General features: G+C 54.4%; 1 protein-coding gene across 1 annotated transcript in view; it reads right to left on the bottom strand.

Annotated features, from left to right (window-relative positions):
• LOC104695646 (heparan sulfate glucosamine 3-O-sulfotransferase 3A1) overlaps positions 1-14,223 on the bottom strand; it is a 29,041-nt gene extending 14,818 nt beyond the window's left edge. The window contains exon 1 of the mRNA XM_039562438.1: positions 13,613-14,223. Coding sequence (XP_039418372.1) covers positions 13,613-14,181 — 569 coding nt within the window. The 5' untranslated portion in view covers positions 14,182-14,223. The remainder of the gene's footprint in view (positions 1-13,612) is intronic.
• Between the last annotated feature and the right edge of the window lie 428 nt (positions 14,224-14,651).

Below are 14,651 nucleotides of genomic sequence, written 5' to 3'. Positions count from 1 at the left end.
GCATGTGTATTTGTCAAAGGGGAACCAGCAGGACATTAGCATTCTGCAGCCACCCAACCTTTATCTCCTGGTCTTGTGTTTGACAACCGCCCCCAGATACTCCATGAATAAAATACAGAGTAGTACCCAGACATAATTAAACTGCCAATGTGGATGTACCTAAATGAACTTGATATCTTAATGACACTAGATAGCAGGCGAATAATGAAGGCGGCGTGAAAGGGATGTGCATAATGAACACAGACATCCCGGCTGTCGCCGCCGCGCTGCCCGCGGGGACCCGTGGCTCCCGACCTCCTCGTTAGCACACCCAGCCTGGCCTGTGCTCCCACGCCACCCGAGGGGACCCTGCCAGGCTCACCCATGAGGACAGAGTGCCACCTCTCAGCAGGCAAGAGCTGGTCCTGCAGTGCTTGCCCGGCTGTGGTCACGAAGGATGGGGCATGTCTCGCCCTCCCTCCTCCAGAAATCCCTCCTTTGGCCTGTCTCTCTGCACCTAAACCTGCAGGTCCTGCCACATCTGCTCCTCCAGAGACCTCTGGCATGCTGCTGAGCAGCGCAGATGTGATTTTAGGAGCACTTAACATGATTAAATTACCAGACATGCTCCTTTTTGATTTTTTTTTTTTCAGCACGGAGATGGTTTTCGAGGAAAGAAGCTGCTCCTTGGGGATGGGCAGCTCAGAGACGTCCCAAGATAACTCAGCAGCATGGAGCCACAACCCCTCATCCCCATCATCCACAGACACTGAGCCAGATGTGTCCTCTCCCAGCACCTATGGGTGCAATCCTTCCTCTAGAGGATGCTGGACACCCTGACAGTCATCCCAACTGTCCCTAGAAAGATGCTCCAGAGTGAGACAGGAATTTACTCCCGAAAGGCAGGTTTGATCCCCCTCCTTTGGGGCAGCACCACGCTGGGCTCCTGCCCCACACTGCTCAAAAGGTAATTGTCACTTACTGCTCTAATGGTTCCAATTTTAGCAGCAAATGAGCGATGCAGAGTAAGTATCAGTCTTATTAAAGAAGTAATAATGGGAAACTGGAGCAGGCACTATAGGGGAAGGAACACTCCTCCAGTACACAGGATGCTGCCCTGCTGGTATTTGACAGCAGCAGAGTCCCTGCCTTCTGCTGATACAGTTCCAAGATATTTGAATACAATAAGCTCAGCCTGCAGGAAAGCAACTGGTGCAATAGGCTCGGCTTGACTCTGCTGTGATGTCATCGATTGAAGGCTTAGAGAGTGTCACAAAGCCAGCGTGGGCAATGTGACCTGGAAGAGGTCCTATCTCTGTCTATCAAGCAGATTAGGAAAAGTGCTTAATGCAAATGGAAAACGTACAGCAGGTTTGGGGGAAAGCATCTTAAATCTCTGGAAGTGTTCAAGGTCAGGTTGGATGGGGCTTGGAGCAACGTGGGCTAGTGGAAGGTGTCCCTGCCCATGGCAGAGGGTTGGAATAAGATGGTCTGTAAGGTCCCTTCCAATCCAAACCATTGATTCTCTGATTCTGTGAAAGCCCAGTGGCCAACACAGCCAGGACCAGCACACGGAGAGCCAGTGCTGAGAACAACCCACTGCAGGAAGCACAGCAAGCGTGATGCTGGGTAGAGTACTGAGATGGGTGAAGAGGCCTAACTCCTGTCTGGGCCAGGAAAAGGGAAAAGGTGGCACCAGTGTGGTACAGCCTGACTGGGGAGGTGACGGGAGGAACCTGGGCATGTGCTCACCACCCCCACATCCTGAGCAATGACAGTCACCACTGGAACCACGCAGCCAAAGTGCTCCGAGTTCCTGCCACGGGAAACCCTCAACCTACTGCACTCAGCCCCTTTCCCCTACTGGGTATTTGTCCCTGGCTGCCAATTCTTTAACCATTGCTTTTCTTCCTAGGAAAGACATCCCCGTGGTGCACCCTCGTGAGACAGTAATGGGGATTTCATTAGATTAAATAACTCCAATGAACCCCAGAGACCAACAGCACTTTAAACACGGAGCTCGCAGTTAGAATTACTGTTATTTAACATTGATTAGATTACAGGGTAAATCCAATTTTTCCCTAACCATATGATGGCCATGATTTGCCTGGTGGGAGATGTTACGGACAGCATTCCTGGAAATCTCTGCTGAGGGAAGGGCCCATGGCTGAGTCAGCGATGTCAGGGTGACCCATGGGCTTGTGCCTGAAAGTCCTTCTGCAGAGAGTGTGAAGGGCTCGGGGGATGTCCCCACTGTCCCTGCCCTCACTTTGCTCCAAAGCTGGGGGCGCAGGTAGATCTGTATCTGCCATGTTGGCTTAAACTCCCCTCCAGCAGGAAAATCACCAGGAAATAACTGGGCCTCTCTGACCCACGGGTCTGGGTCCAGACTCCTCCAGCCACTCACCCCCACATGTCCCCAGGGGGTGATGGCCAAGAAAACCCTGCAAGCAGCCAGGGTTGAGCACAGCTCTGCAGGTTGCCCCACCTTGGGCTCCTTCACCTCGGTGTGGGCTCACACCAGCTGCTCTATTTGACCAACACAACCAAACGCTGCTTTCAGGGCTTAAAATCCAGAGTCACTCATAATTTTAAGACAGATTTACTCCAGAGGAAACACATCCACATTCTTTCTTTGCAGTCACCACCCCTGATGTCTTTCCCATCTACCTTCTCAGGGCTATAACATGACTGAGCCCAGGCAGCTTCCGAGTGAGAGCAGGGCTGGGACATTGCTGAGAAAGCAGCAGCAGCACATGCTGGGGAGATGATTATATTGTCCCAAAATAAATAATATTTTGAAATTCCAGTGCTGTGATAGCATATTTCTCATACACCAAAGTATCTAGAGGTTTTACATTTGGCTTGGGAGCAGTGGTGGGTCCTGAAGGAGAAATCAAGCCCACAGCTCCTCCTGCCACAAGAAACTGTGGGCAATGCTGGTGCCCAGCTCCAGTGAGATGCTGCACTGCCACACGGTCCAGAAGAGGCAGGAGGTAATGAGGAAGCACCAAATTCCTCCTTCCACCTCCTTTTTGGGGCAGCCTGCAAGGGAGGGCAACAAATGCTGGGTGTTCCTCTCTTAAAGCCCCCAATAAAATAGCAGAAAGCTATTTACTCCCTAAAACCCCCCTGAACAGCCTGACAGCAGAGATGGGAGCACCAAGAGCAGGGACACACCCCAGCATCAGCTGCGACCCAGTGGTTTGCTGTAACTCGGCCAAACAAACTCGAGCACATTTAGGAAGCCTCGAGCAGATGAAGCTGCAAACTGCACGGCGCAGCCCCCTCCAAAGGCGCAGCTCAGCTCATCCTGCTGACCCCGCCACACGGTGCTGTGGGGACAGCGGGTCCCCAGGATGTGACAGGGGGCCACGGCCCCCTGTGTGGTCAGGGCAGAGCTCAACCTGTCCAACACCAAACAAAGCAGCTCCGGCGCCGGGGCCAGGCTGTGCCGCCCAGGGCTGACCCCGACCCGGGGCACTGACAGTGGTCAAACTCAATTAACGGCTGTGTGCGGCATCTGGGTCAGGCTGGGGAGTCCTTCCCCTGCCTCGGCCTCTCGAACTGCTTGCATGTCCCACTGAATTCTTCCAGAGGCCGTTCCAGAGGATCTGCCAGTGTGGGGAGGGCGGGTGGCAGGGCCAGGAGCAGGCAGAGCAGCATCGCGACTTGTGACAAAGGCAGCTCTGGGGCTGAGCTCTGGGGGCCTGTGCTGGGTTGATCAGGGATCACACCCTGGGCATGCAGAAACAAGATTTCAACCCGATGTGACTCCCATGTCCAAGCCTCTGGGCACCTTCTGCATCAGAGCAAATACAAGCCGGGGAGGGCGATGCTGGAGGGACAGATCATGGTGCTCACTGGCTGCAGCAAACCCAGTCCCAGCTCTCCCAGCTGCACCTTTAGCAACCAGCTCAGTGTTTTGTGAGTTCATCAGGCCCTTGCTCACCACCAGCCAGCTGCGTGTGTCCCAAAGCCTCCTCAGCTGCCCTGGACATGACACAGAACATGCTGTCCAGGTCATGGCAATGCCCATGCTGTGCCCTGGACCTCTTTCTCTGCAGGTGCCCAACAAAATCCCATCTCTCGTCCTAAGGAGGGTCCAGCTGAGCAGCAGGACAAGGAACATTTGGTGTTTTGTGGGACACACATTGACTCTCAGCCATTCACAGCCACCCATGCAGTGTTTCGGGGCTTTTTTGTGCTTGCTCAGAAACCTCTGGAAGCCCTTAAATCCAGGCAGGTTTGCACGGGGCAGAGGAGTTGGGCAAATGACCTCCAGGCAGCACAAGAGCTGACAGGGAGCAGGGGTTTAATGGTCATTTCTACCCAAATTACCCAGACCATGGTGCAAAGCGCACTACGAACCATCAGCCACGTGGTGTCAACTGGAAAATTCATCCCTGTACACCAGCTGAAGTTTTAACCAAATAACACCAACCAAAGCTCCCCCCAGTAACAGTTATGGGAAGATGAGCCTCCCTGGGTCACCCCGTGGCAATCCACAAGCCAATCCCTGTGCCAGCAGCAGGAGCACACCCTTGGGTCCCTCCCCTCAGCTGGACTTTGCTTCTGGTCCATCACACTGAGCAGCTCCTGATGCATTGTTCTTTGCCAAGCACTTCCAGAGCCCTATTTAGACTCTTTAGCTAAAAACCTCCTGTGGCAGCCAGTTTCACAACTTAATCTCACACTGTATGAGAAATACATATTCTAATTCTAATTCTGCTTCTTTCCAACCTGTTGCTGATAGCACAGATGGAGACATGAGAGGGGTAGGAGGGACAGCTGCTGCCTTTGTAACCACCCCATGAAATCTCCTCCCAGAGGCTTCTGGACCCATGGAATGAACATGCAGAAGAAGCCAGGGGTCCCCAAGCCCTGCACAGGAGGTGGCTGTGCCAGCTGTCAACCCCAAACCATGCTCCTCTGGCCCAGCTCTGCATGTCACTGCCTGTGCTCTGCTTGCTGCAGGCAATGAGATTTGCCTTTTGTGTTTTTATCCTCCTTCAGAGGTGATGAAGGCAGTAACAACCTTTGCCACACAAGTACAAGAATGCTGAATACCAAGCAAACATTTATGGGCAAATATTCGTACTCACACAGCAGAGTTCAGCAGTGCAAGAGGACGGGATTATTGCACAGCGTTCACTTTACGCCTTGCTGGGACACGCAGCTTTTGCATGGAAAAAACCCAAACTGCCTTTCAGAACAACCACTTGGCAGCAATCAAAAGCCAAGCACCCCAAAACCTGTGGTGGGGCTCTGCCAGCAGTGTGGTGCCCAGCAGCAGGTCCATGGACAGGGAACAAAGACCACCAGAGCCAATCAAAACGGTGGAGTTCATTTTTAGGGGCAGAGATCAGAAGTACCTGAGACGGAAGTTAGACCAGACGTGGGGATTAGCACCCTCAACCCTTGTGAGAGGAGTCAGGGGAACTTTTCCTGACCTTCAGCACAAGCAACAGGTTGAGGAGCAAGCCAGAGGATGTGGCTGGTGCCAGGGGAAGCTCAGCACACATTGGACACCCATGGTCGATGCTTGTACCATCCAAGCTCCCTCCTCACCACAGTTAGGGGAGATCAACACTAGCTGAACACATGCCAAGAGGTCCCATGTGCTCAGTCTTATTTTGCCAGAGGCTCTGGGTGCTTTTCTGCCTCTTTTCCCCATCAGTAGAGTGGAGCATCCTCCATCCCACCAATGCTAACCCAGGGATCAGCTGCCAGACACAGGGGGTGGGATGAGCTGCGCCATGGCTTTGCCAACATTTTCTACCAGCAAGGCTTTGGGCAGTGAGGAACACCTCAGATGAGGCCACTGACCCAGCGCCTGTGTCTCACAGAAGGGAGATCTCCCTCCCTTGTGTCTCTGGCACATCACCCAGGCTCCTCCCGCCACCACCAGTTCTACCAATGCAAATCACAGCACGTTGATGGCACAATACTAATTGCACCCACTAATTGCTTCCCCCATCCAGGCCTGGGGACCTTGTCGTGGGCACAGGTCCCCCAGGAGCAGGGGAAAGCTGTGTCTTGATGCACCTGAAGACCCAGACACCTCCCAACATCTTCTTATTGAGGCTTAAAACAAAACTTGGCAAGGCACAACCTGGAGTCCAGCAATGCTGGAAACCAAAGAGATTTAAGGAGCAGGTTTCCGACTGAGGCAACAACGCTGGAGCCAAAGTCCAGCTGCAAAATGGGAAAAGCAGCAAATCCAGCTGGCAAGCTACAGGGGCTTGAAGCACATCAGCACTGTGGGGTCACTGATGTGCAGGGCGTTTTGGGTGTCTCAGCTGAGCCAGGCACCTCCTTGGCACAACATCTCCAGCCTTTCACTTGCCAACTCTTTGCTGGAGGAGCCAGGACACAGAGCACCACCCAGGTGGGAAATCCAGATGTTTCCCCACTTCTTCTACTGAGCCAATGCTTGGGATTTCTCCCCAGAATCAGGCTTCCCAAGCAGTCCTGTTCAGACAGTGCAGAAGTGTTTAAATAATGTCAAAAGGTGCTCTGTGTTACAAAACGAGACCATGAAGGCAGAAGTGAAATGACAGAATGCAACACTGAGAGCCGAAAGCTGCAGATGTGAGCACACAGAGCCACTCATGGAAAAACACAGAAGGCAAAAACTATTGATCTGGTGATTTTCCATAAAAGGCTTCCCCAGAGAGCATGGTTTATGGGGGGGAGCCCTCTTCCAACGGGCAATGGCAGAACAAATCAGCCTGGTTTCTAGGAATTTTTAGCAAAAAAAAAAAGACCCCACTAGAGAGAAAAATAAATAATTAAGTAAATAAACAGCCAGCTTCCCATCGTGATGTTGCACTTGAACCTGAACATCTCTCCCCAGGGGACGATGTGGGAGGCGTGGTTGTGGAAAGAAATCCAACTGTTAATGTCCCAGCTTGCAGCCACCAGCTGTGCTCAGCAACTGGAGTCAAGGGGTAGAGTTGGGAGCCAGGCAGGATCCCATCCCGCTGAAGCTGCTGTGCTGGCATCCATGAACTGCAGGGGTTGGTGCAGGAAAGGTGCCCAGATGCCTGGAATCGCCCCAGTGGGATTTTCTTACACGATGCTTGGGCACAGCTGCTCGGCCATGGGGAAAACAACCACACGAGGCTTCCAAAGCTCCCCTGGGGCAGCAATGAGAAGTTTCTCCTCTCTCTCCCACCAGAGACATACCCAGCAGCCTGGGGGAGTTTGAGCAGGGAACTTCATATCTCTGCACCAGATGGTGTTGCAACAGAAAGAGCACATAACGCATCTCCTCACTTCCAGGAAGCAAGAGGGATGGTCTTGCCACGCACAGAGGGAACCAGCGATTTCTTTCACTGAAAAATTTCCTCCTGCAGAATCACATTATTCAATGGAAGAAATGCCAGGAATAATTCACTTCCTCGAGCAAGTGTATTTATACTCTCACTGCGGGCACCATCCTGCTCATGTAGCTCCTGGCACAGGGCTCAGGTGGGCGCGGTTTGGAGCTGAACTCCAAACCACGAAAAAGTGAATTTCCCCAGGAGGTGGGTTATGCAGGAGAAAGGCAGAAACACCAGCCACTGTCACGGTCCCTGGCATGGCCCCAGACCTTGCATGGACACCCCCACTGCCCCACTTGGGGCTCTGTAACAGGGTAAGACCCGGGTATCCAACCCCAGCAACACAAATTTAACTGCAGCCTAATTCACTTCCCTCCCGTAATACCTGCATGTAATGAGAATTTGCAAAGATTTATGGCCACAACACCCGCCCCTGCTGCCCCTCGCCAGCATCTGCTGTTTCCCTGTGAAAGCGGTTTGGGTTACCTCCGAATTCTCCAGGGGACAAAAGGCATAATTAGCAGCTCAGGAGTTTCAATGCCTGCGTCACAGAGGGGGCTCACGGGGGGGTATTCTCAGCTTTTCTGATCACCGGTTCTTTGCTCTGAACTCTTTGGAGATGCACCAGCTCCCTTCCCCCTCCCCAGACCTAACTGCTCCTATTATAAACTTCAAAAGGTCAGGGTGAAATCCAAGCTGGGCTGTGGGAAAGACATCCTGGTGGTGATGGTGTGGCCAGAGCATGGCCCTGGACCCCAGACTCGATATAATGACTCCCAGGAGTCCCCACAAGGGCAGCAGAGCCACGGCAGCAGGACAGGCTACGTGCAGAGACGGAGACTCACAAAATCCAACCCCAGCGGTTAAAACAGGTGAATCTGCTGCTTCTCTAAAAGTTTGTCCCAGTTTTTGCCATACATGAGCTCTCACCCCAGCCAGCTGGAGCTTTGAGCTGCTCTCCACGAGAGCCGGCTCCGAGAATTTTACTGACAACATCTTGGACAGCCAAGGCTGTATTTTCAAAATTGCTCAGCACCAGCAGACAGGGCCAGGAGAGCTCTACTTCCAAACATCTCGGGCCGAGGCAGAGCCACAAGGTGGGTGAGAAAGGTGCTGTTCTCTCCAGGATCAGGGTGTGAAGCAGTACTGAAGAGGAGGATGGGTCTACAGACTTCTGAACCTCCCCAGTTTATCCCTGTGCAGACCACAGCATCTGGAAAGAAGAGTCCAATAAAACCTTAAGTATTTATTTTGATGCTTTCTGATAGGAATGTGGTTGACTTCTCCTAATACACCAGCTCAGGAGCTCACTCCAACATCAGGAGCAGATACAAACCCCGGGTATGAACTTGTCCATTAACAGAAAACAGAAGGGATGTGTAGAGATACAAAATGCTTGAAAGAACCATCAAAAAAATAATAACAACCCTATTTAAGGAGTAAGAGGGGAAAGAGCCCAGCCCCAGGTCTCTGCAGGGAGATGTTGCCATCCCTGGACAGTCCATCCAGGTGCAGGAGGACAGCCAGTCAAAGCTGTGTCAAGGCTACAGCTGTTCTGCCAGCAGCTCTGGTGGGGTTCACCTGCTTTGGGTGTTATTCAACCCACAGCACAGCCCATCAGAGCCCATAGAACTCCTCGTGTCTGTGTTGGAGAGAGGTGTCACATCATAGCCCTGCTGCTTCCATCCCTGCAGCACAGGGCAGTCACTTCCCTTCCCCTTTACACACGGCCAAACTGAGGCACACCAGGACATCGCCCCAGCAGCCGGGTGCCAACTCCCAGACTGCTTCAGATCTCTACTGAAGTTCCTTGGAGTATCCACGTCCAGATTGCACACAAAGCAACAACACACGTGAGCACCAGAACCAGTTGCTGTCTTATACAGACTCAATGGCTCCAGCCCTGATTTCTCCAGCATTTCCAGCTCCTTTTCTCCCTTGTTTTTTCCCAGCAAAGAAGGGTCCCCTCAGCCACCCACGGACCCACCTCATCCTCCATCTCCAGGGACTCCTTGCCAGGAGACCCATGCTGCCCAACCAACACACACACTCTCCACTGTCTGTGCCATCTCCACCTGTTGTTTACAAGTGAATTATCTGCACTTTGGGGCCAAGACCACCTTTTGCTCCCTTTTTATACAGTACCTGGCCCTGTGAGCTCAGTACAGGAGGTGTTTGATTACACAGCTAATAAATAAACAAGGACCTTGATCCTCTTCAGCATGGGGCTGTCCAAGGCTGCAATTTCCAGAGAAACTGCTGCAGGCTGTGCTTGATGATATTAGTAATTCAAATGTGTTTGGGAGATGAGATGTTCCCAGGACAAGGAGAAGGAACTGCTAAACCAGACCTTCCTACATGGAGGCAGGCATGCAGCAGGGAGTGGAAAGCCCAAACTGGTTTAAACTCAATGTCCAGTAACACAAGCCACGTTCTGGGCTGGGCACACCCTGAACACAAAGAGCTGGTGTTCCTCGCAGAAGCGGCAAGGACGGCGCAAGAAAGGTGGGGAGAGGATCACTAAAAGGCAACTACTGCCCAGCAGCTCCCTCACACAGGGGAGTTTGCGACAAGGTCTTTCCTCCTGAAGGCCACCCGGTCCTGCTCCACCTTCTATAAACTGTATTCACTGCCCTGATGTCCCCCAACATCATCCACAGGCATTCCCACCCTCCCTCCCACACTCACTCACAGAAAACACGGCTGGATTACAATGACCTCAAAGCCCCTACTAGAGGAGCAGCCTTACTCCCCCATCCCCAGGGCTCTGATTACACCCTGATTTGAGGCACAGAGGATGGGACACAGCACGAGGTGGGATGCAGCTGCTCACAGCTGCTGCGAGCATGTCCCCTCCCAACAATCCTCCTTTTCCTCCATCCCAGACCTCTTCAGCAACTGAGATGTTCTCTGCTCCCTTTGACTCAGAAGTATCAGTGGTTGCCTAGATGACAAAGAAGCAAGGAAAAAAAAGCCTTGGATAAAAATCCCAAGAGGACATTAATTAGGAGTCAGAACTCCCCAGCTCTGGAAGCATCGAGGAGGAGGGATACTTAAACTCCCAACCTGACGGAGTAACTTTGAATTATCTTTCATCTTCCCCTGGATCAGATGTAATCTAATGACATTAACTTGGCTTCACTCTAGTGAAAGTGGCACTGGAGCTGCAGAGGCAGAGAGATTAAAACATATGAAATAAATGTTCCTGGGGTGACTGACAGTATAATGGCATTCCAACAGGCAGCTCAATCAGCGCGAGACTAACAAAGGATCAGAGGGAAAGAGCCAGATTCGCAGTATCACCCGCAAACACAGATATTTTCTTTTAATCCAGGCTTTTTTTTTTACATGACTGGCTCAGCCCCTATTCTTGGGAGTTTTCCCCGGGCTGTACTGGGGTGGGGGATGGCAGTTGAACTCTATTAGAGCCCAAGCTCACCTGCTATTGAACTCTGTTAGCTCAATAGCCTTGTTCAGGGCTGGAGCAGCGATCTCTGAAGTCAATGCCAGCATTGTGGACTGCCCCCTCCCTCCTTTTGTCCCCACTGGTTGAGGGGACTCAAACCCAAAACAGAAAAAGCTCCTTTTGGCACACAACTCCCCTTGATATTCAACCCACACATGGGCCCACACAGAGGTGTCACACTCACCAAATTAAATCCCACAGATGGTTTTTACAAAGTCAGCTTCTCGGGGGGACAGCTGTCCCTTACCCAGGCACAGCTCAGGCTGTGGGAGGTACACCATTACCCCGTTTGATTTACTGGCTGATGTTTCCATGCACTGGGTGGCACCCCAGCAGGTGACCCACATGTCACCAAGCCCGTGCCTCACGAGCCACTGTCTCTACAGGTACCTCTGACTGGCTGCTCTGGGAGCATCATCCCACTGCTGCAGCCACAGCTCAGCCTGTTCCCCCACTCTCTTCTGTTTCCAGGGGGAACCAGGGCTCTCCTCATGCCCAAAACCCCACAGGCACCCGGGCTGGTGCAGCGTCCTTGTGAGAGCCACCTCTGTGACCCAGTGACAACAGCACCAGCTACAAAGGCTGGCTGCCTCTTCAATTTCTGCAACAGCCACCAGCTTTTTGTTCCCTGGGCCAGAGCGCCGGCTGCTTGTGCCGGCTGCTTGTGCCGGCTTCCTGCGGGCGCTGAAAACAAACCCAAGTGTTTATACCTTGTAATGACGCTGTTTAGTCTGACTGCTGGGAAACAGCAGCGCACATGAAACCTAAGCCTCTGATGCCAAAGATAAGGAACCGGGACCTCTGGCAAACATCTGGCCATTTCCCCAGCACTGAACCCTCATCAAAGATTACAAGGAGCCATGGGGAGAGACAGGTAGGTTTTTAAATGAGTATTTGTAAGAGGCTGGTAACTGGTGACCAGCAATGCTGGCACCGCAGCTCTGCCATCGCGCTGGGGCTCCGTGTGTTAGCAAAGATTACTCATACAAGCAACGCCAGCAAGATTAGGTCTCAAAGGAATAATCCCATACAAAGAATTCACTGTACCTCAGCCTCCACAGGGCTAATAAAAAAAAAAAAGGGGGGGAAAAAAAAAAGAAAGAAACTCAGTACATCAAATACCAGAACAAACAAACTGCAGCAATTAATGGGAGAGCTCATGTGCCAACTGCTAAAACATAATGATTACACAAACAGCACACGGGACAGCACGTCCAATGAATAAGAGCTGCAAGATCAAGACCAAACCTCTGGAAAATTAAATCCCCGACACCCAGGACTGTACTATGCCCTAAATGCCTGTGGCTCCTCCTCTGTCTAGGTCTGCACTCCTCGCTCAGGGACCGCTTCCAGAAGCAGGTCTATCCCACTGCCATCTGCTCCTCAAAGCTTCGAGAGCATCTTTGATAAATGAGCTTTTCTGCATATCCACCATAAATTTCAGTAGATGCCACCCCACAGCCATGTGTTTATTTTTCAAAGTCAAGACTTGATTAGAGTTCTTGAGGTTTTTCAGATTCATTTTTAACGTTTCCTTTCTGCTACAGGGTCAGCATGTGGAAACTGGATAAGCGCAGACTAAAAATACAATTTTGTAGACAGCTTCAGCCCACACAAAAGGAGATCTTTCTTCTCAGAGAACCCACACTTTGCAGCCTGCAGAAACCCAGCGTGTTTCTGACATTGGCAGACACACAAGGAAGCTCATCCCTTCCACGTGTTGAGACTTTTACATAAACACTCGGACTGTCAGTACTACCCTACTCCACATTTCAATACTGTCACCACAAGCCGAGCCAAAATCCTCTTCTCTCTGCTAATAGCTGGTCTAAACACGAGAGGAAAAAAAGCTCCAGGGGTACCCAAAACCCTCTCCTGTTTGCTCGTTCATTCAAGAAAGCCACAAACACGAGACACACTTCGCAAGACAGCAGTTTCACTCTCACCCTAACCAAGCCCTCCCATAGGAATCTGCCGGAAGGACACTGCTCTACCAACTTTAAAACACACAACAAAAAAGGACCTGAACAACTTCAGTGAGAACCCTCTTGGCTTTAACATTTACTGGCTTGTTCAACAAATCACTAATTCGCTGAAAGAACCACCCCGTTTACCTTTTGCTAGTATTTCCTAGGCAAGGTGAGCGTGCGGGGAATGCTCCTGGAACCGACATTTTCGCTTAGTTATTACCGGGATGCTGAAATATTTACGTGGGAAATAGGGGCGGGGGGTTTTGTCCACACCGGCTACAGGAAAGTGGCTTCTAGCGGCTGCAGCGCTGGGCTGGGAGCTGCGGGAGGTGACGATCCGATGGGGAGGCAGCCGGGGCTGCGGGGTGGCTCGGCTGAGAGTCAGGGCTCAGCCACAGGTTTTGCAAAGAGCCCCCCACGCCGAGAAAAAGAAAGACTATTGGGGGCCTGTGCTTCTCGTGGCGGGGTTTAGCTCTGCCTCAGCATCCCCGCGCAGGCCAGTGGGGCACCCACCGCTTCTCCCTTTGTGTGTGTGTCACCCACCCCCGGGCTGCGGGAGGGCTGGGGGTGCGCTGGGCAGGGGGAGAGGAGGGTCGGGGAGCCGGGAGGGAGGGGGGATGCGGGGAGAGGAGGGCTGGAGGATTTGGGAGCAGGGACGGGAAGAACGGGTGGAGCGAGGGGCTGGGGGAAAGAGTGCTCGATGAACGGAGGAACGAAGACAGGGGCTGGCGGGGTGGGTGAGAGAAGCATCGGCGGGAGGTTTGGGGAGCGAAGACGGGGCTGCCGGGAGCAGCGGCCAGCGGGGGGCACTGGCGGCTCGGCCACCGCTGCATCCCGGCCCCGGCCGCGTCCCGCCGCCCGTCCCGTACCTGTACCAGGCGAGTCCGCGCTCGTAGTTGCGGTCGAAGAAGTGGGGCTCGGCGCCGACGGCGCGCACGTCGGGGTGCACCCGCAGGAACTCCAGCAGCGCCCGCGTCCCCCCCTTCTTCACGCCGATGATGATGGCCTGCGGCAGCCGCTTGCTGCCCTCGCCCAGCAGCAGAGCCAGGGTGCCGGCCGTGCCCGCCGCGCCGCCCCCGCCGCCCGAGCCGCCGGCCCGGCTCCCGCCGCCCCCGGCCGGCACCTCCGCGCCCGGCGCCGCCTCCTGCCGCCGCCGCCGCTGCTTCAGCCGCTGCAGGAGCCGCTTGCGCCGCGCCGCCGCCGCCTGCCAGGGGGGCAGCTCGGCCGAGCCGCCCAGGAACTCGCCGCCGCCGCCCTCGTCCTCCTCTGATGCGGCGCCGGCGGCGATGATGGGTCCGGGCAGCGTCTGGCAGCGGTCAGCCAGGCAGTAGAAGACGTAGAGGGACATCAGCAGCGAGCAGAGCATCACCAGGAACTTCTTGAAGATGCTGCGGGGCAGCGGCTCGGCGGCGGGGGCGGCCGCCGCGCTCACGGCCATGCTACCCCGAGACGGCGGCCGGGCGCCCTGGCCATGCTCCGCGGCCGCCCCCCGGCGCGGCCCCTCCGCGCTGCGCTCCGCGGTGCCGGGGGGCTGCGCGCTGCCGCATCCCCGGCGCGGGGGCCACGCCGCAGCGGCGCTTCAGGGGGGCATCCCCCGCCGGGGGCAGGGGGGCGGGTTTGGGGGAGCGGGGAGCCGCCCCCGCTGCCGCTCCGGAGTCGGAGGGGAAGCGGTACCGGGGCTCGACGCGGGGCTCCCACGTGCGGAGCCCGCCGCGGAAAACTTCGGCGGAGGCATCACCGGGCGCGGGGCGGAGCGCTGCCGGCAGCGGGGCCAATGGCGCGGCGGAGGCGGGGGGCAAAGCCGCCCCCGGACCGGCCGGGGCGGGCGGACCCCGCTGGGAAACCGCTGCCGAGCCCCTACGGGGGGAGCGGGAGGGTCCGGGAAGCTGTCCCGGAGGATGCGGGAAC

The sequence above is a fragment of the Corvus cornix genome, chromosome 18, assembly GCF_000738735.6.
Source record: "Corvus cornix cornix isolate S_Up_H32 chromosome 18, ASM73873v5, whole genome shotgun sequence".
Taxonomy (NCBI): Eukaryota; Metazoa; Chordata; class Aves; order Passeriformes; family Corvidae; genus Corvus; species Corvus cornix.
Note: the sequence above shows the minus strand (reverse complement) of the source record. Positions and strands in the feature narration are given on the sequence as shown.